At 39.3% G+C, this 22,776-nt stretch overlaps 1 protein-coding gene across 1 annotated transcript in view; it reads right to left on the reverse strand.

Annotated features, from left to right (window-relative positions):
* Nucleotides 1-22,776, reverse strand: part of hdm (meiosis specific with OB domains hold'em) — a 297,283-nt gene that overhangs the window by 62,057 nt on the left and 212,450 nt on the right. The window contains exon 7 of the mRNA XM_090415441.1: nucleotides 9,018-9,070. Coding sequence (XP_090271567.1) covers nucleotides 9,018-9,070 — 53 coding nt within the window. The remainder of the gene's footprint in view (nucleotides 1-9,017; nucleotides 9,071-22,776) is intronic.

Here is a 22,776-nt window from a genome sequence, read left to right on the forward strand (position 1 = left end):
TGCACCCGCTGAAACTTTTATAGTTTCTATATATTCGGCACGAAACTCTTGTAGTTTCTCTACTTGGCTGTGAAGTACTGTTGGATTCAATATCCACTTAATTTGAATATCTTTTATAAACTCTTTTTTATGTGCAGTTCCTGTTTGATATTGTTTGTCATCCACTTTACACCAAATTGTGTTCTCTCTTCACTCGCAGTATAATGTTTGCTTTTAAATAGCAACAAATAAATATTCCTTTACAAGTTCCTTCCCAAGCACTAATGATATCGCTCTCTCCCTTCCACTTCCTCCATCCATGGAACTGCCCCAAGTTGATATCTAAGACAATTATAATCACCTGCCTTACAATTACACATACATTCCTTTCTCTTTGATACTCTTGCATGTCTATTCATCTTCCAAGTCAAAACCACATTGTCACTCTCTCCAACTAGGAGCAGAGATGCCATTTCAGTTATAATCAGCTCCCCTGATGCTATGACCAAATCCAAAACTCTTCTATCTTGTGTTCTTTCTATATATGTTGCCTAAGACATATATCCTTTAAGAATACTGGAAATTCCATTTCCTTATTACTTCATGCAGTTACCTCTCCCCAATTTATACTGCTGTAGTTAAAATCTCTCATAACAATCATTCTTCTTGCACTTGCCAAGCTCAACTGCCTAAACAGCTCCTGCTCCTCATCCTCTATGCTCTCTGGTTTGTAGCAACACTCCACTAAATATCCTGTCCTGCCCACCTCTACCTCACACAGTATGTTTCAAAACCATTGGTGCCACTGCCCTCCAAATCCTCTACTTTAAGAGGACATAAGTCATCACTTATCATAAACAGTATTCTATCACTATGTTTTCCCTTCCTATCCTATGAAAAATGCTGTAACCTGCTACTTCTATTCCTGTTAGTATATCATCTTCCATCAACCACATCTCAGAGATCCCAATAATCTTTTAGACAGGCTGATGCTATCAGTGCCACCAATTCATCTCATTTATTCCAGATACTTCTGGCATTAGAATAAAGAAAAAAAATGTCACTATTTCTATATACCTATCATTATCCCCCCCCCAGACTCCACTGGATTCAGCACTACCCGATATATTCCCCCTTCTCCCAAGCACCTTTACCCACAAGAGGCCACCTCTGCTACCATCCACCCTGAGAATTCTAGTTTCCCTGCATTGACACACTGACTCGTTCAGAAAACAGCAATCTCTCTCCAGATGCCTTCTTCCTTCCTCATTTGGATGCAAGTCGTCTCTCGCATACAGTTCCTTTCTGTCCTCAAATGCCCTCCAAGCATTCAGGCGTATTCACATATCTCTCTCCTTTGACACATTCTAGCTATTATACTATTCATTATTAATACTCGTCTCCTCAGCTCTGCATTATCATACCTGGGCAGCATACGCTGTCTTCCCTCTCTTAGTCTTCTTCCATACAACCTCAAGTATGAACCCGAGATCTCTTGCCACCCGATTCACACTGCCTCTCAAGTCATTCATGCCCACCATCACAATCATCTCATCCACCCTTTCACCTTGCTTAATTGCCATAGCCTCACTTACTATCATTCCTCCAGGTAAAGACTCCTCAGGCATTTTATCTTGCACATCACAGATCATCAAATCTCCATATTTCATACCTCTTAGCATTCTGTTCCTTCCTTGCTCACGTTCATCTCTCATCCTCTCTCCTCTAACACTTTCTTTCTTTGATCCCCTTACTTGCCCTGTTGTCCTGGCATCTCTCAATCCCTGGTTGCAGCACTCCCTCACATTTTTCTCATTCCCTCTCTTCTACTGATTCGTCTCTCCTCTTCTATCATTTTCATAACTCTCTCTCACTCCTACTCTGATTCGCTTTGCATTTGTCATTTCCAATCGCTTGAGCTCTTCTTTCACACTTCTCAATTCATTCCTGATACATTCCACAAACTTCAGAATGATTCAGACTTTTCACATTTCCCACTTTTATTTTTTCATATATATTCTGCTCATTATCCTCACCCCTCTATCACATTACTCATCTCTCTAGGTCAGTATTCTCCCACCTCTGATGCAAAACTGCCAAGGTCCATTATACTAATCTCTAACTCACAAAGTTCTTTCCATTTTCTACATTTTCTGCATATATGCACTCCCTGATCTCTCACCTGTCCCATATCCAACTGCCAGGATGCATACATGCAGCAACCCCCTGCATATCACAAAATCCTGTACTACGCTGAGCAAACTGTAGTCCTAATTTATGAATATGGACTTGTGACAAGCCATTGGCAAAGTGAACTACGGCTGCTGCCATCATTCAAATACTTCACTAAGAACTACTACAACATATAATAAAATAGAATGTTTTTAAGTACAAATTTCCCATCTGCAAATTGCCGACAGACTATACTTTGTAGAAAGTTTTTTAACTTGGGTATACTATGTTAAAGATACCAAGCAATTTTATAAGCTAGGTTTTAATCCTTTTTCCCCGAGTGAAGCAAACAGACAAATAAGTCAAGTGTCCGCATGAATGTAGTTCAAGTCTGAGGGAACTTGTGGTAAAGGTGGAGCAAGCCCTGATCACTTTCCTTAGTATTTCCCCCTAATGCAAAGCACATCCCCTTGTGGAGATATATGATGCTATGCATTAAAGGCAAGGGCCACTACCCAGACCAGTTTTGACCTTTATTGAGGTCTCATCAGTGGGAGCCAGACCCATAAATGCCAAGATTGAAGTGATGAGAACTCAATAAAGGTCAAAACTGGTCTGGGTAGTGGCCCTTGCCTTTAATGCATAGAATCATACATCTCTGCAAGGGGATGTGCTTTACATTAGGGGGAAATACTAAGGAAAGTGATCAGATCTTGCTCCACCTTTACCACGAGTTGCCTCAGACTTGAACTACGTTCAGGTGCAAACTTGATTTATTTGTCTGTTTGCTTCACTTGGAAAAAAGGATTAAAACCTAGCTTATAAAATTGCTTGGTATCTTTAACATAGTATACCCAAGTTAAAAAACTTTCTATATCTTACTCTCTTCCTGAGAATTTTATTTAATAAGGTCGAAGCACCTTGTGGCAACTTGTTTAGGTAAAATCTATAACTCTGCATCAATTCAACCTTGGCATTTATGGGTCTGGCTCCCAATGATGAGACCTCAATAAAGGTCGAAACCGGTCTGGGTAGTGGCCCCTGCCTTTAATGCATAGCATCATACATCTCTGCAAGGGGATGTGCTTTATATTAGGGGGAAATACTAAGGAAAGTGATCGGAGCTCGCTCCACCTTTACTACGAGTTGCCTCAGACTTGAACTACGTTGCGCAAACTTGACTTATTTGTCTGTTTGCTTCACTTGGGAAAAAGGAATTAAAACCTACCTTATAAAATTGCTTGGTATCTTCAACAGACTATACTTTACTTTGTATAATTTAAAGTAAAAAAACCGTAATAAAAAATAACGAAACTTTCCTTTTCTTCACTGCTACCTCTGAATGTATCTGACTCTAACCTTGTCCTCTCAGTAAAAATAAACAAGCAGCAAAACACAACATAAACAACAAAAACTCCAACAACAATACTGAAGGACACCTGTATCAAACTGGGAAAAAAAATGTAGCACAATTTGCGACAAAAAGCCACTTTATACTGAATATTTAATACTGATTAAATATACTGATTTTTTTTTTAAACTGTGTGTAGTGTGACTCTTTTGCGAATTGTGCTACATTTATTTCTCAGTAACACAAGTGTTCTTCAGTGGTGCTGCTTTTGGAGTTTAGTTGTTGTATTGTGTTATTTTTGACGTTTTTGTTACTTTACTGAGAAGGCGAGGTCAGAGGTGGACACATCTGCGATGGAAGAAAAGTTCTCATTAACTTAGTTCCTCGGCACTAAGTTAATGATGGCAGCAGCTGCAGCTCCAATTACAAATGGCATGTCACCAAGTCCTCCCCGATTCAAGGACTCTATTTTGAGTAACATAATAAAGGTTTTGTGGCATGTATGCATTCCAGCAGTTGGATATGTGACAGGTGAGAGAAGGGGGGGGATGCATATATGCGCAAAATGTAGGCAATGGGAGGAATTCAGTGAGTTAGATGTTACAATAACTAACCTCATTGCATCAGGAATGGGAGAATCTTGAGATACGAGCAGTGTGATAGGTGAGAATAACATATGAAATATGAATGAAAAAATAAGAATGGGGAGTGTGGAAGACTTGAATGATTGTGAAGTTTTTGGAGATGGTCTTGATTAGGAGGATGAATGGCGAGTAAGAGTGATTAACTTGAAGAGAGAGATAAATGAGTTGAAAGAGGAGGTGAAATGTCTCGGGAATGAGATGAGAAGTATGAAAGATGAGAGTAGGTGAATGGAGGAGATGATGCAAGGTGAATCAGAGGAGGAGTGAGAGGGAGTTATGGGAAAGATAGGAGGAGAGAACAGAAACAATAGAAGAGAGGGAATGAGAGAGAGTTATGGGAATGATAGAAGAGGAGAGAACGGAAACAGTAGAACAGAGAGAATGAGAGAGTTATGGGAATGATAGAAGAGGAAAGAACGGAAACAGTAGAAGAGAGGGAATGAGAGAGAGTTATGGGAATGATAGAGGAGAGAATGGAAACAGTGAGAGAGAGGAAGTGAGAAAAATGTGAGGGAGTGCTGAACAAGGGATAAAGTGATGCCAGCAGGTAAGCAGGGGAACACTGAGAGAAAGGGTTAGAGGAGAGAGAGAGAGAGAGAGAGAGAGAGAAGATGCAGCTGAGCAATTAAGGAACAGAGTGGTAAGAGGTACGATGTATGGAGACTCGATGATCCGTGGTGTGCAAGATAGGATGCCAGAGGAGTATTTGCCAGGAGGAACAAGAGGAACTGTGGCTATGGCAATTAAGCGGGGGTCAAAGGTGGATGAAATGATTGTGATGGTGGGCACAAATGACTTGAGAGGAAGTGTAAATTGAGTGACGAGAGATCTTGAAATTCATGCTTGAGGTTGTACAAAAAAAAAGGCAGAGAGGAAAGATAGTGCATGTTTTACCCAGGTATGATAATGAGGAGCTTAGCAGAACAACAGTAATAATAAATAGCATAATAGCTAGAATGTGTCAGAAGAGAAGGATTGGAATATGTGTAATCTTGGAGGGCATTGGAGGACAGAAAGGAACTGTATGTGAGAGACCACTTGCATTTGAAAGAGGAACAACATAGACATCTGAAGAGATTGCTGTTTTCTGAATGAGTTGGTGTGTCAATGCAGGGAAACTAGAATTCCCAGGGTGGATGGTAGCAGGGGTGGCATCTTGTGTGAATAGGTGCTGGGGGGGGGGGGACAACATCAGGTAACACTGAGTCCAGTGGGGTCTAGAGGGGATAATCATAATGACAATGATAGTGACATTTTTATGCTTTATGCTAATGCCAGGAATATCCAGAATAAAGCAGATGAATTGGTGGTGCTGATAGCATCAGCTCGGCCAAAGATTATTGGGATCACTGAGATGTGGTTGATGGAAGATGATTTTATAACAGAAATAGCAAGGTACAGCATTTTTTGGTGGGATGGGGGGGGGGGGGAAGCATGGTGGTGGTGGAGTGCTGCTTATGATAAGTGATGACTTATGACCTCTAAGAGTGGAGGTTTTGGAAGGCAGTGACACTAATGGTTTTGAAAGCATATGGTGTAAGGTAGAGGTGGGGAAGACAGGATATTTAGTGAGGTGTTACTATTACTACAAGCCAACAAGTACAGAGGGTGGGGACCAGGAGATGTCTAGGCAGTTGAGCTTGGCAAGTACAAGAAGAATGATTGTTATGAAAGATTTTAACTACAGCAGTATAAGCTAGGAAGAGGAAAATGCATGTAGTAATAAGGCAATGGAATTTCTAAAATTCTTGAGGGACAAATGTCTTAGGCAACATGTAATAGAAGGAACAAGAGGTTCAATAATTTTGGATTTGGTCATAGCATCAGAAGAGCTGATAATAACTGAGATGACAGCTCCCCCCCCCCCAGTTGGAGAGAGTCAACATGTGGTTTTGACTTGGAAGATGAATAGATATGCAGGAGTATCAAAGAAAAGGTAACATATGTGGAATTATAAGGTGGGTGATTATATAATCTTAGATATCAACTTGGGGAAGTTACATGAAGGGTGGAATTGGAAGGCCAAGATATCATTAGTGCTTTGGAAATTGTGAAGGAATATATGTTAGTAGCAATAGCAAGATGTATTCCATGAGTGAAGAAGCAGATGCAATTTGGTGTAAGATGGATGTCAAACAGGAACTGCAGGTGAAAAAGAGATTATGGAAGAGATATAAGGAGAGAGGGTTGAGAGCAGATACACAAAGAATATAAGATGAAGGCCAGGAGAGTGACCAGTATGGTGATGAAGGCAAAACTTGAATATGGAAACAGAATAGCACTAAGATCCAAAGAAAATCCTAGGGAATTTTTTAGCTATGTGGCCAGTTGGAGGAGAAATGACTGTGGAAGAATGACATTCCAGGATAAAAATAGAAATAGAGTAACTGATGCAGAGGACATAGTGGTGTTGTTCAATGAGCACTTTATTGAAGTATTTCATCCTGGAGAAGAAGCTTTCAATACTAGAGGGGTAGGGCAGGTTCGAGGCTTAGAGGTGTAAGAGGAGGGTGTGTTCCAAATACTGAGTACTCTGGATGTTAGTAAAGCTGTGGGACAGGATGGTATTTCACCACGGGTTTTGAGAGAATGTGCTAAAGAACTGACAGCTCCTTTGATCTGGCTTTTCAATGATAGTCTGGTTATTAATGAGGGACCATATACAGCATTGGGCAGATGAGGGTAATTATCTGTGAGAATCAACATCGATTTGTTAAGGGGCACTCTTACTTTAGTAATATGATTGCCTTTTATAATAAAGTGACAAGAGCAGTTGATGAGGGAAAGGCATATACTGCCATTTTTTTGGATTTTGCAAAGGCATTTGATAGGGCACCACATGATAAGCTGATACTTAAGTTGCAGCACATGGGTTTAGATGTTGTGTTAGTCAACTAGATTCAGAATTGGCTGTTTGATAGGTATCAGAGAGTTGTGTATGTTGGGGCAATGTCAAAGAGGCAGAAGGTTACAAGTAGGGTTCCACAGGACCCAGTACTAAGACCCATATTACTTAACCTTTATATCAATGACACTGTCAGTGGATTGCAAAGGGATACTCAGTTGTTTGCAGATGATGATGATGTGAAGCTGGGCAGGGTTATTAGTAATAGTGCACATGTGACAGCCCTGCAAGAGGATTTGAATGAACTGAACAGATGAGCAAATGAATGAGGGTATTTGTTTAATGCAGCAAAATGTAAAGTCTTGAAGTTTGGGATACATTGATGGGAGACTGCATACTCAGGTGGAGGAGTAGTACTGGAGGAAGTAGAGGAGACAAGAGATCTGGGGTGATGATTGATAGAAAACTGAAATTCAGGGAGCATACTGCAAAGGTGGTGAAGGTAACCCAGAGGATTGCTGCGATACTGAGAAAAACACTGACCTGCAGAGATAAAAGAGTTATCATTCCATTGTATAAGACCCTGATCAGACTCCCTGTCTCCCATCGATGAAATTTGGTCTCCAGGATTTGAAGGGGATAAATTAACTATGGAAAGGGTGCAGAGGCAGATAACAAATGGTTTCAGGACTGTATAATGTTAGTTATGAGAATCACCAAGGCATGTGGACTGCAGAGTTGGGTAGATAGAAGGAGGAGAAGTGATATGCGACTTTTACACTGTTGAGAGGCAGTTACAGGATAGACACTCGGGAGTTCTTTAACTTGGTCGAGCAGCAGGAAGGAGCGATGACAAGGGACCTTCCCTGGAAGTTACAAAAGGAAGCTGTGAGCAAGAGGGTGAGGAGTGGTTTCTTTGCGTGGAAAGTGGCAGAACTGTGGAATGCATTGCCTGATAGAGCGGTGAGAGCAAGAATGGTCAATGAGTTCAAGTAGTGGTATGATAGACTTTGTGTTTCCTAGGAAGGATCTCCCATGATGAGTCTCTTGACTCCATGGAGGCCTGAATAATAATAATAATAATAATATACTGATTAAAAACACTTTTTTGATCACAGCTGAAATCTACCACTACATTCTCTTATTCTAACTTTTCTCTCCTTACTACAGTAGTCATCTTCCTTATCTGAACCTAATGTCCCTTATACAATTATTTTTCACCTCTCTCTCTCTTTATATGCCTTCCGTAACCTCTTTTCATCTTCAATTGCTACTTAATTTCTCTAGTCATCCCTTTTACTCCAAATTGCTTTATCTTCTTCAACTGAGGTACACAATCTGTATCTGATGTCAACAATATTTATTAACTATCTCCCATGCAGTATTGACCTCTCTCTTCCTTCAAAGTTTTCAACTGCACTTCTCCAAGCTGGTTTCTATGTCTATCGATAGCTGCCTGCCTTATAATCCCACATGAATTCTATGTTTAGGGGAAAATCCTGTGATAATAACCAAAAAGGTTTCAGCAAGAGAAATATTCATAAATAATGACAGAATGTTGAAACTGACCATAATATCAGTTATGTGTAAAGATGAGTAAGTTTTTTTTTGGTCAAAAAAACTCGAGAATTTTTTCTGAGCAGAAATGGCCAATCACACTGCTGCTTAATTAATAGTTGAGATAAGAATTGTGCTTAATTAATAGTGAGATAAGAATTGTGCTAGACAGTAAGTAGGATAGTGAATGTCATTGATGGTATACTATCTTTATGTATTTCTGGCAGACCATAGAAATGTGTGTGTGTGTGGGGGGGGGGGGGGGCCAAAATAAGTGTTCGATTGATACTATCAAAAAATTGAAGACTTTTTAGAAAATTCTTCAGTTCCAAAAAGCCAAGCATTTTTCACCTTTCATTCATAAATACAATTCAATTATATGGATTACATATAATTGAATTTGAACATATAATACAATTTGTTTAACATACCTGGAAATCAGATACAAAACTATTTAGACAAATCTTACCATTTAATTTGGATATGAATTTCTGCAGAAAAGCAATTGTCGTTTCATCCCACCTGAAATATTGTAGTGAATATTTAAATAAATATTCAACAAGTCATGTTATGCTTATAATTAAAATAAATTATAACACTTCACTATCCACACATGTATCCAAGCTTAATGGAATCAATTACCTATTCACAATGAGACCATTTGTTTCATAAATTTCAATTTCACCAAAAATCTTTGTTTAGACATTAAACAATTTTCCACCATACATATTCAAGTAATTTTTTTTTATAGATTTACCATATATATATATATATATATATATACAAGTTCCAAAAAACACATACTTGCTTTTTAATCTGTGCTCAGTTTAGTTACAGATGGCATTCATAAAGTAAATTCCAAATATTTTTTTAATAATTTCAAGTGTTAAAAGTACCTGTTGATCATGTGAATACTTTTTTTGGGGAGGAGAGGGTGACAGTTAATATCAGTACAAATTGATAACAAAAAAATCATCCAATTACATGTACAGTATTATGTCATAAAATGAAATAATAACAAAAATAAATAAACAAGACCAAATTAGAATCCTTTGTCTTTTAAAATTTCAAGAATTTAAATACACAAAAAATAGACAAGCTGCATTCAAGCCAAATAGACATCAGCATCACATTTTCACTTTAAGACAAATAGCTAAGAAATGGGAACACGACAAAGATCTTTACTTAATTTCTGTAGGTCACAAAGTACCCAGAGAAAAGATTTTCAAAAAGCTACAATTATATATGGGGTAAATGGAACATTATACTGCACATTACATAGTCTATACTCATTATTACTATTTTATTTTTTTTATTTTTTCTTGACACTTCCATGAAGTCTCAAGGCTCATAGTGGAAGGTTAATGCAAAGTCTGTCATGCTATGATATTCCTTAAACTCATTCACATCTATTGCTTTCATTTCACCATCTCTCAGGCAGTGCATTCCATGGTCCTACAAATTTCCATGCAAAAAAACTTAACTTCATACTCTTTTTACTCACTAACTCATTTTGCAACTGTCAGGGATGTTTCCTTGTCCTTGTTTCTTTCCCTCATTCTACCATATGAAAAATGTGTCTGGTAATTCAATAAATTTATTATTATTATTATTTTCCCAACCCCTAACATTATTATTATTATTATTATTAAGGGTATCTCCATGGAGTCAGTAGACTCATTGCCGGAGATAAAAATTATCAAAAACGAAATCTACCATACCTCTTCTTGAATTCATATTACAGACGAAGAATTCACAACTGAGTCAGGCAATACATTCCACTTATTCACCACCTTTCAGGTGAAAAATTGAGTTCTCACAACCTTGTTAACCACACTTTTCCTTAATTTTCAGGGATGGCCTCTTGTTCTTCCATCATTATCACACAGCTGAAATATTTCCCCTGCATCAATCTTATAAAAACCTTTTAGTAATTTAAATGTTTCTATCATATCCCCTCTTCTCTGCCTATCAACCAACCTCTGCAATCCACAGGCTCTCAATCTATCAATGTAGGGAGCATTTTTTGCACCAACATAGTCATTCTCCTCTGAACCCTCTCCACAACCTCCTCATCTCCAAGGGATCCAGGTGACCAGACCTGAGCACAGTAATTGAAATGTGGAAGTATCAACACTTTATAAAGGGGAATAATAACCTCTTTATCTCTGGATATTAGTGTGTTCTTCAATAACCAAGTAATCCTATTTGCAATCTTGGACACCTTAGAAATGTGTCCTCTGAACTTCATCTCCCTATCCACCAACACCCCCAAGTCATCAATCTCTTGGAGTGCCATTCCATCAATGCAGTACACAGCTGGTAATCTTTTAATCAGAAAATGCATAATTTAACACTTTTCCACATTGAACTGACATCCATTATCTCTTGCCTACTTTGACAGATTATTTAAATCATCCTGCAAACTCTCAACATCAGCTTGATTTTTTATTGCACTACCCAACTTTGCATCATTAGCAAACAACCAAATATCTCCCTTCAAGCCATTTCCTATATCATTTATGTACAAATTAAACAATAACGGCCCAAGCACAGAATCCTGAGGCACACTACTGGTCACCTGCCTCATCTTGGACTTTGCTCCTCCATACACCACCTTCTGGTATCTCTCCATGAGCCATTCTCTTATCCATATCACCAGTTTAGTATCCATCCCCCATCTGCTCTAATTTGCATAACAGTATTCCATGGGGTAACCTGTCAAAACCCTTAGCAAAATCCAGGAATATCACTGTGTAGCCATTTCCCTTGTCCAACTCTGATGTCATTCTATTATAAAAAGTTAATAAATTGCGAAGGCAAGATCGACCTTTAACAAAACCATGATGGCCCCTATATATAAAGGGTATATGTGAAACTACAAGCAGGAGGGGGGTGATTATGAAGAGCTCAGAAGACAGCTTGCAGGTGTAGCATGGAATGAGGAGTTAGCTGGAACAGAGATCAATGCAGCTTGGGGAACTTTCAAAAACTATCTAGTAGATACAATGTCTAAATATATTCTAAGGGTGAGAAGGTTAAATAAGGTAGGTGTGAAATGGATGAATAAAGAGAATTAAGCATGCAATTCAGAGAAAAAGGGCATTGTGGAGGCAGCATAAGAGAAGTGGAAATAACCAATTCCATGAGGACTACAAAGACCAGGCAAGGCAGGTAACTTGGTTGGTGAGGGTAGCTAAAGAGAGGCATGAACAGCAGTTAGCTAATGAAGCCAAAAAGAATCCTAAGGAGTTCTTTCAATATGTAACCAGCAAAAGAAAGAATGGTATCGAAAGATGACATTGATTGCAGAAAATGGTATGTCATTCAACAAAAGTAGACTGAATGAACCAACCAATAATAAAAGGTATGACAGGAAAAATAGACGTATGAATGTGAACATGAACAAAATGAAGGATAGAGTGCTGTATGGAGACTCGTTAGTACGAGGTGTGTTAGTAGAGGATTTGACAAAATCGTACCAACCTGGTGCGACCATAAAGGACGTAACTGCGTCTATTAGAGAGCAAAAGGAAAGGATAAAAGAAATGATTGTTGTGGCAGGTACGAATGATTTGAAAGGAGATAAAATGGAAATGATAGAAGACCTGAATGAATTGTTTGAGGTAGCAAAAGAAAAGAGTGAGAGAGTTAGAATGATTAGTCTTTTGCCATGGTATGACAGTGAAATGTTTAAAAGGAGGGCTATAATTGCAAATGACTTTATGCGTGGGTTATGTATGACGAGTGGTGTGGAATTTGTGGATGTGTGGAGTGAGTTTGATGGGCGAAAGGATCTATATAAGATGGATGGCTTGCATTTGAATGGTTACGGTGTAAGAAGACTTGAGAAAGTGTTGCTGAATGTAGTGGATGTGCAAATTCAGGGAAACTAGATTTGTTAGGGGGGGGGTAGAGATACAGTCCTTATGGAGGCAGTTGAATGTAAGAATGAATATAATATGCCAGAGCAAATAAGGACAACAAATCAGAGTGGGATAGTTAATATAAGGCATCAAGGTAGGATTGGGGCTAATGGGGGTCTTAAATTCATGTACACTAATACTAGGAGTATTAGGAACAAGAAGGAAGAGTTTTTTGGCCATGGTTGGCACTTCCAGACCACAGGTTATAGGTATTAGTGAAACATGGCTGACTGTAGATGATATAACTAGTGGGATTGAATGTGATGGGTATAGTGTGTTCAGGAATGACAGAGAGAATAAAATGGGGGAGGAGTATTGTTGATGATAGCTGATGAGCTCCAGCCAAGGAGAATAGAAGTTGAATTGCAGGATAGAGAAAAGAGCACATTTGAGGCCATTTGGTGTGAGATTGTGGCTAGCAGAACTAAATATACAATTGGGTGCTGCTATAGACCAGGTGATGGAAAAGATGGTGGTGACAGTATGCACAAGCAAATAGAAGAAATGGGTGGAAGGAGGGTGATTATTATGGGAGATTTCAACTATGGTCGCATTGATTGGAGTGAGGAGAGGACACACGGGAGGAAGGAACTGGATTTTATGCGGTTATTAAGGGATAACTATCTGCGACAGCATGTAATGGAAAATACTAGGGGTCAGAGAGTGCTTGACCTAGTAATTACATCTGAGGATTTGGCTGTAACAAATATGACCACATTGCCACCAATCGGTGAGAGTGATCATAGGGTCTTAACTTGGGAGGTGGCTAAAGGTGTAGAATTTTCAATTAAGACAGGGTACATGTGGAATTATCGGGCGGGAAAGTATGACAAGCTTAGGAGTTTGATTGGTTCAGTGCCATGGCATGTACAACTGCAAGGACTAGAAGTTGATAGTGCATGGGAGGTAGTTAAGAAGTGCTTGCATGAAGCAATGGCTGACTGTATACCTAGAGTCCGAATAATAAATCAAGTAGGGGTTAAATGGATGAATAACACCATTAAGCTTGAGTTGCAAAAAAAGAAACAACTATGGAGGGAATTTAAGGAGAAGGGTGACCGGCAGGCACATGAACGGTATAAAGCGCAGGCCAGAAGGGTGACGAGTGTGGTAAGAAAAGCAAAAAAGGATTACGAAAGAACATTGGCCATGCAGGCTAAAGAGAATCCTAAACAGTTTTTTAGATATGTAACAAGTAAAAGGAAAAATGTACATAGCAGATTGATTTTAAAGAATGCCGATGGTAGGGAGGTAACTGAATCAGTTGAGATAGTTGAGTTACTGAGTGAGCACTTTGCAAAAGTATATCATCCAGGTGGTGACATTGCAGAAACGAATAAACCAGTAGATTATACGGGAATTGTGGTTAATGAAGTGGAGGTGAGTAGTCTATTGCATAACCTCAATGTCAATACATCTGTGGGATTGGATGGTATACCAGCTCGTGTTGTACGAGAAGCAGCTAAAGAATTGTCAGTACCCTTGACCATTTTGTTTAATTTGAGTCTCGGGTCTGGGTTAGTCCCGAGCGGGTGGAAAGAGGGGAAAATAGTTCCACTGCATAAAGGTGGTTCCAAGACTGCTGTTGTAAATTACCGACCGATTAGCATATCAGGAATCATTGTCAAGGTCTTAGAGAAAATAGTCAAGAGGAAAATACAAGATTGGATAGAAGACAATGGGATACTGTATCGGGGACAGCATGGTTTTGTGAAGGGTAGGTCATGCCTCAGTAACTTGCTCACGTATTATAACACAGTGACGGCTGAACTGGATAAGGGTAATGGGTTTACGGTGATTCTACTGGACCTTGCCAAGGCCTTTGACAGGATTCCACATGGAATTCTAATCAGTAAATTGCAGCATATGGGAATGGACATAGGGTTGGTGAGATGGATAGGAGGGTGGTTGACGGAGAGATATCAGAGAGTGGTTTACTCGGGAGTAGAGTCCACAAGACGGCCTGTGACTAGTGGTGTGCCACAAGGATCTGTTCTTGGACCACTGCTGTTTAATTTGTTCATAAACGATATAGGAAATGATCTGAGAGGAACAGTTCATTTGTTTGCGGATGATGCGAAGTTGGGTAGGGCAATAGTGAATGCAGATGACGTCAAAATTTTGCAGGATGATTTGGATAGATTGGAGGTCTGGGCTAAGGAGAATGGATGTCAGTTTAATGTGGCAAAATGTAAGGTTATGCATTTTGGGGTGAAAAGATTGGCGGCAGTTTACTGCATTGGTGGAACCCCGCTCCAGGAAATTGATGAGGCACGAGATTTAGGAGTGTTGGTGGATAAGGAATTGAAATTTAGGGGACACATTGCAAAAGTGACCAAAACAGCTCATCAAATCACTTGGTTGCTGAAGAATACGTTGACAAGCAGAGACAAGCAGGTTATTGTTCCTCTCTATCGAGCCTTGATAAGACCCCATCTAGACTACTGTGCTCAGATTTGGTCACCTAGGTTTCTTCTTGATGGGAAGGAGGTAGAGAGGATCCAGAGGCGAGTGACCAAGATGATAGCCGGTCTGTGGAATGAACCGTATGAGAACAGGTTGAGGATTTGTGGGTAGCAAAAATTGGTTGATAGGCGGAGGAGGGGAGATATGATTGAGACATTCAAATTACTGAAGGGTTTCTATAAAATTAATTCAGAAGATATTTTTGAGAACAGGGCTGGTTGTGGGAGGACTAGGGGCCATCCATGGAAACTGGGCAAAAGTGTGGTTAGTAAAGGTGTTAGAGCTGGGTTCTTTACTTTTAGAGTAGTGAATGAGTGGAATGCGCTCCCTGAGTCTGTAGTGGATGCTGTGACAGTGAATGAGTTTAAGGCGAGGTATGATAGATACTGTATGAATGTCAAATAGTTGTGATGAATATGATTTGGGGCCTCCCTCGATGAGTCTAATGACTCCCTGGAGTTGCCCGTAATAATAGTAATAGTAATAAAGACAGCTATTGCAGAAGGTGTGGTGGAGATACTTAATGAGCAGTTCATAAAGGTCTTTCAATCTTGTGAATGTGACTTCATGGAGAGATTGGGAGCAGTTGATGATGCGGAAGAGAGACTGACTGTAAGTGAGCAAGAGGTATGGAGAGTTGAGCAAACTAGATGTATATAAGGCTGTGGAACTTGATAATATATCACCATGTATTCTGAAGGAATGTGCCAAGGAATTGACACCAGCTTTGACATATTTTCTTTAATACGAGTCTTGCACTTGGTCAAGTTCCTAAAGAGTGGAAGGAGGGCAAAATTATGCCACTTCATAAAGGAGGTGAGAACTCAAGCATCAAACTATAGGCCTATCTGTATGTCAGGTGTTGTGGTTAAGTTGTTGGAAAAGCTTGTGAGAACTAGGATACAGAGTTGGGTTGACAACAATGGTATTATCTTTGATGGACAGCATGGATTTGCTAAAGGGAGGTCATATTTTAGTAATCTACTTACTTATTACAATAAGGTAACTGCTTCCGTGGACAGAGGAGAAGGATACACAGGAATAGATTTTGAAAAAGCTTTTGACCACATGATAAGTTGACAGTCAAACTAGAGTAGATGGGATTGGATATTAGATTGGTGCATTGAATTAGAGACTGGCTATCTAATAGGTATCAACAAGTTGTGTATGGTGGGGGGGGGGGAGTGATATCCAGGAAAAGGAAAGTTACTAGTGGTGTGCCTCAAAGGTCTGTTTTAGGGCCATTGCTGTTTAACTTGTATATTACTGATATTGGTGAAGATTTGAACGGAGATATTCAGTTGTTTGCAGATGATGCAAAGTTGGGACGAACCATAAAGAGTAGTGAAGATGTTGTGGCCTTGCAAGAAGACAGGAATAAATTGAGTGATTGGGCAAGCAAATGGGGATGTGAGTTCAATGTTGCAAAATGTAAGGTTTTAAAATTTGGAAAACAAAAATGGGATGCAGAATTTATGCTTGGTTAGGATATATTATCAGAGGTGGAGTTAATTATTAATCTGGGGATGATAGTGGATAAGAATCTGAAATTTAAGGGAGACACATAGCCAAAATTGTGAAGACAACACAAAGGCTTCTGGGAATGATGCAGAGGACACTGACGTGTAGACGTAGGGAGATTCTTGTTCTGTTGTATAAAGATTTGATTAGGCCACACATGGACTATTGTGGCCAGATTTGATCACCTGGTTTTCAGAAGGATGAAGAGATGTTGGAGAGGGTGCAGAGGTGACTGACTAAGGTAGTTTCTAACCTCTGGAAAGTCGACTTTGAGGAAAGATTGAGAAGATGGAACTTGCAGAGTCTGGTGGACAGGAGGAGGAGGGGAGATATGATAGAGACCTACAAGTTATTAAGGGGTTGTTATAGGATCAATACTGTAGAGGTTCTACAGAAAATAGTGGGAGATCAGGGGAGAACCAGGGGTCATCCTTGGAAGTTGTATAAGGAGGGTGTGAGTAGGGGAGTGAGAGGCAGGTTTTTCCATGTAGAGTTGTGAATTATTGGAATGCCTTTCCTGAGAGTGGTGTCTGCAGAGAATTTGAGTGTGTTTAAAGCACGGTATGATGAGCTGGGTGTTTGATAAAAGGACCTCCTAGATAAGTCTTTGACTCCATATGGTCTTGGATAATAATAATATTCTGATCCACCATCCTTGAATTCTGTCTTTAACCAACTTTTCTAATACTTTTACCAACACTCCCTAGATGGTGATTGGCCTGTAATTAACTACTGCAGTCTTAGAGCCACCTTTATGCAAAGGAACCACTTTGCTTTCCTTCCACTTCCTAGGGACCATGCCAGAGTTCAAACTTAAGTTAAATAACCAAGTAAGAGGCTTTGACAATTCCTTTGCACATTCATGCAACATCTGAGCTGATATTCCATCCAAACCTACAGCAGTGTTTGCATTTAAATTCTGCAATATACTAAGTACCTCTGATTTATTAATTTCAGTTCTCACATTAATTATTGCTACAGGTACAGAGATATCCTCATTTGGGTAACAGACCTTTGAAAAGTGATCACTCAGGAACTCTACTATTACATCTGAATTGGTCATCGCAATAACATCAGCACTCACTAAGGTTATCCTTCCAAAGTCATTCTTCCTTTTACTTGCCACATAGCAGAAGAACTCTTTAGGATTACTCTTGATCTCCTTGGCTAAGGTCTTCTCATAATCTGATTTAGCTTTTCTTACTATGCTGGTAACCTTCCTAGCTTGAGCCTTGTACTGCTCATGGGTGTACTAATCGCATTTCTCCTTGTAAATTCTCCATAACATTTTCTTTTTTTGCAGATCAAGCCTGATACTACTACTCATCCATCTGACGCTCACCTTGTTTGTCTTGCTGACCATGGGAATACATTCTGATATTGCCTTCCTAAGATAACTGCTGATTTTATCCCATGTACTGCCAACATTTTTCTTGCAATATGTTCTACCATGGGACGGCTGTAAGCTCACTCCAAAGCTTGTTATAATTACCTAACTTGTAGTTATGTATATCAACCTTTGTCCAAAAAGAAACCGAACTTTTGATAAAAAATAAAACACAGGCCAAATTAAACATATTTGGTCATTTGAAAGTTAAGCATAAAAAACTTATTGTTTAATACTGACCATATACAAATATTTTAACATTCTTTGCCTACCAGTTTCGCTAGCAAACTGTCTAGCTTTTTCAAGGCATTGACAGAAAAGTATAAAAAATACTAGTAAATGCAAATTGAAAGGAACATTAAAAACGTTGTAAACACTCTGGTAGCACGTTCGAGTGACAGAGACTGAGTTGACTTATTGTTCTTAATCATTATCACGCATGCGTGTTTGATGTAAACACATAATGTGATTACTAGCTAGCTGTAGTTCAGATGGATTTAGGAGAGAGGATGAGGTTTTTCCATGAACTGTTAAGAATAGTACTCTGGTAGCAGGAAGAGAAAGAAGTCACATGGTGCTAAATCAGGTGAATACGGTGAGTGATCCAACACACAAACTTGGTTTTTGCTCAAAAACTGCCTCACAATGTTCGAACGATGAGATGGTGCATTATCATGCAAAAGTGACCAGCTGCTTGCATCACGATATTCATGCCATACGCGACGAATTCTCACTATGAATTGCTTCAAAACTTCGAGATAAAACTAACCATTGAATGTTTGGCCAGGCAGAATGAATTCTTTGTGGATAATGCACTTGAAATCGTAGAAACAAATCAGCATTGTCTTTACTTTTGACTTCTCCAAGCAACTTTGTTTTGGATGCTCCTCTTCTGGTGGTCTCCACTCAACACTCTGGCACTTTGTTTCAGGCTCATACTCAAAACACCACATTTCGTCACTAGTAACGATCATTTCAAGGAAGTTTGAGTCCTTATGAGCGGTTTTAATGAGGTCCTTGCAGTGTTTAATTCGATACTTTTTTTAGTTGATGGTCAACTTGTGGGGAACAAATCACAAATTCAATTTACGAAGGCCCAAACTCTCGGTCAAAATGTTGCACACAGTTAATTTTGGAATTCCCAATTCATCTTCAGTCAATCTCATGGGCAATTTCAGGTTTTCTTTGATGGAATCATGCACTTTTTGGATGTTAACTTCACTCAGTCCAGTTTTTGGACATCCTGGCTTTTCGCCATCCTCATGCATCTCACGACTACTTTGAAATTGCTTAAACCACTCGTAAACTACTTGAATACTTGATAAGCATTCATCACCATATGCTTTTTGAAGCATTTGATACGTTTCGGTGAAACTTTTAATAAGTTTAACACAAAAGTCAATTGCAGCTCTCTGTTTGAAACTCATTTTCCGACCGTTTGTCAAAACACACTGTCACTCTTGGCACTATAACTCAGCTTCTAATGAAACAAATGTCATAAACAGTTGACACAACACTAATGAAGGTTGCTGCTTTCGACAATAAAAAGATATAACAGGTGATGCCACTAGTTTCTTCTATTTTTGAAAAGTTCGGCTTCTTTTTGGACAGAGGGTGTATGCCCCTTCTTAAGAGAGAAATCCCCAAAATTTTGCAACATCCCAAGTCAATACCACATGATTGCTCTCACCAATTGAAGGTAACGAGGACACCTTACTTATGCATATGTCCTCTGAGCCAATGACCAGATCCAACACTCTCACATCACAAATCCCTTCAGTTATGTGCTGTTTCAAGTAATTATATAGTAATTAAGGAGTTCTTACACCTCTTAGAAGGTATATGAACTCCATTTCCTTTTTGCCATGTGATAGTTCCTCCTAGATATCAGCATAATTAAAATCCCTCATAATAATCACTAACCCTGCACTATTGCACTAATTTGCTGATGCATGAATTCGATATCACCCCCTGTACCCCCCTGGCCTATAGCAGCAACCAACTGTATATTTGGTTGCATTGGTCACTATTTCATACCTGACTACCTCAAATGAACTATCAATCACATGTCTATCCTCTTGATATGCTACTTTCTTTGGTTACAACTCATCAGCTACAATCAACAGTACTCCTCTCCCGGTTCTACGGAGGCTGTTCAATAAGTTATAAGACTATATTTATACAGAAAACAGATTACCTTTAATTGTCATCATTTACATGGTCTTTTTCGAAGTAACTACTGTGAGACGCGATGCATTTGCCCCAACATTGCGTCCACTTCTTAAACACATGTGAAAGTCCGTTGTTTTTGAGAGTTCTTTCAAAACCGCCTCTGCAGCTTTTACATATGCTTTGTTGCTTTCGAAATGGTGGCCTCTTAGTGGTTTCTGGCTATTTCCTCAGCCAGAAACCACTAAGAGGTTTCTGGCTGAGGAAAAATTCTGATCGCACTGTGTGAGATCAGGACTGTATGGAGGGTGTGGTAGGCTATTTATGTTGTTCTTCTGCAAAATGTCCATTACACCACCAGCAATATGTGGCCTTGCATTATCGTGGTGCAATAAGAAGCCATTCTTCAGCAATGGACGCTTCCTTTTGACATGCTGTACCATTGTCCGTAAAACATCCACATAGTATGAGCCATTTACAGTATTCCCAGGTTCTACAGCGTGTTGGTAAACAATGCCTTCATAGTCAAAAACCATTATGGTCATAACTTTACCAGCCGATTTTACAGTTTTTGCTTTCTTGGGGTAGGCGAAGACGGATGCTTCCATTCACTCCTTTGTTGTTTCATTGTAGGGTCGTAGTGATTCAACCAAGCTTCATCTGCTGTAATGATGCATTTTAAGAAGTTGTCGCCTTCTTGTTCCAGTCTTTCTTTCCATTCTGTGCACACATCCACTCGATGCTGCATTTGCTCCGGTGTCAAGAGTTTGGGAATCCATCGGGCGCAAACACATTTCAGTCCCAAATGTTCAGCCATGATTGAGTGAACACTTCCCACAGAAATATTCAGGACAACATGCAGCTGGCATACTGTAATTCTGCGATCCTCCTTGATGATAATCGCTGCTGTGTTGATCATTGTCTCTGTGATGAACATTGAAGGTCTTCCCTCACATTCAAGATCTTCCACATTTTGCCTTCCTTCTTTAAAAGTTTTATGCCAGTGAAAAACACTTGCCCTCGACATTACTTCATCGTGGAAAGCTTCGCGTATCATGTTAAAAGTGTCCGATGATGATTTTTGCAAACGCACACAAAATTTAATCGCAAAATGCTGTTCCAAGGACGCTTCCATTTCGACGACTGGTCAGGGTTTGTAAGTGCGCCGAAACAAGCTTGCATTTAGTCACGTGACACTCTGGCACATCAGCCAGTATACGCCATCTATCAACCTCTTTTGTTGAGAGCAACATTTCTTTATTCCACAGAAATTAATACTGTGATGAGTGGTTTCGCGACAGTAAAATTAGTCTTATTACTTATTGAACAGCCCTCATATATTCTCTATCTTCCCTGAAAATACTGTACCCATCATATTCAATTCCAGTAACCACATCTTCTGCTGACAGCCAAGTTTCACTAATGCCTACAACTTTTGGTGCGATTGCACCGAATGCTTCTTGCATTAGTATAATAAATTGCAGATTCCCTTTAGTTCTTGTACCAGCTTTAGAACTGATATAAATGTTACTAATTTCAGTAGTCCCGTACCAATTTTTATCCACTCTATTCTTCAATTTATTCCGTGAAAAAAGGATCAACAAATATACATTCATTGCATGAATTTCTCCCTCTTACACTCAATCTTTTTAATTTTAGTTTCCCTGCCCAATTACTTCAACTTGTTCAGAAAACAATAACTTCTTCAATCGTTTATGACCTTCCATGTTCAAATGCAACCCATCTCTTGCATACGGTTTATGGAAAAGTCACCCCAGCATTTCACCCCCTGTAGATAATGAGTAAGTTACAAAAATGTAAATACAGTCAACTCTCGATAACTTGAATTTTTAATGAAGTCCCAGCTCCTTTAGTGGAGATTCAATGTTAAACTCTCTCGATTACTCAAACCAAACTTCCAATAACTCTAACTTTTCTGAACAAATTTTTAAAATTACATTCATGTACAAATTGTCACGTAGCTTTTAAACTAATTTCTCCCCTTTTGTATGTCTTTAGAGGTCTCTTTCCATTGTGAAAGTATTAGCTGGAACTGTTAATCCTTTCACAATGGAAAGAATACACACTCGGCCACAAGGGCGATAGTCACGTGGTTAGTGACGGACATGGGGGGAGGGAACAGCAGACAGCACGCGTTTGCTGTTTTCATTGCCTCATTATCAGCGGTGCATCGCGTGAACAAGCTGAGCATCGCAGGCAGTGCAATATCTACATATTATTTTTGCATCTTGATTGATTAATCCTGTGTGTACAATGGCAAAAAGTGTTCCGTCAATAAGAGACAAAAGAAAATTGGTAGATGATGACAACCACATTTACGTGTTTTCAAAGAGAACTGTAGATGAACAACATGGAATCTGGGTTTGTGAAAAATGTTCCATCTGCAAAGGGCATGTTTGGACAGAGGATTTGGAAGGCCCAGTTGTGAAAGTTGTAACTAAACATAACCATGCAGCTCAAGCTGCAAGGTCAGAAACATTGGAATTGATTGGTCAAATACGGCAACATGCAACAACCATGAATGAACATCACAGCAAATTGTTGCATCAGTAATTGCAGAGGCTCATGCCAATGTCGCAGCATTACTTCCTAAAAAGGAAGTAAGGAAGTAAAGTAACTTAAACGAACCATTCGTCATGTTTGATGCAACAATGGTACTCCTGCTTTATCGAGCAATCTCCAGGACCTAGCAATTCCACAAAATTATTAAGAAATTATTATCAATGGCAATGTACAAA

This window comes from Typopeltis vanoorti, chromosome 3 (assembly GCF_054136105.1).
Source record: "Typopeltis vanoorti isolate ZY-2024b chromosome 3, IOZ_Tvanoo_1.0, whole genome shotgun sequence".
NCBI classification, from domain to species: Eukaryota; Metazoa; Arthropoda; class Arachnida; order Uropygi; family Thelyphonidae; genus Typopeltis; species Typopeltis vanoorti.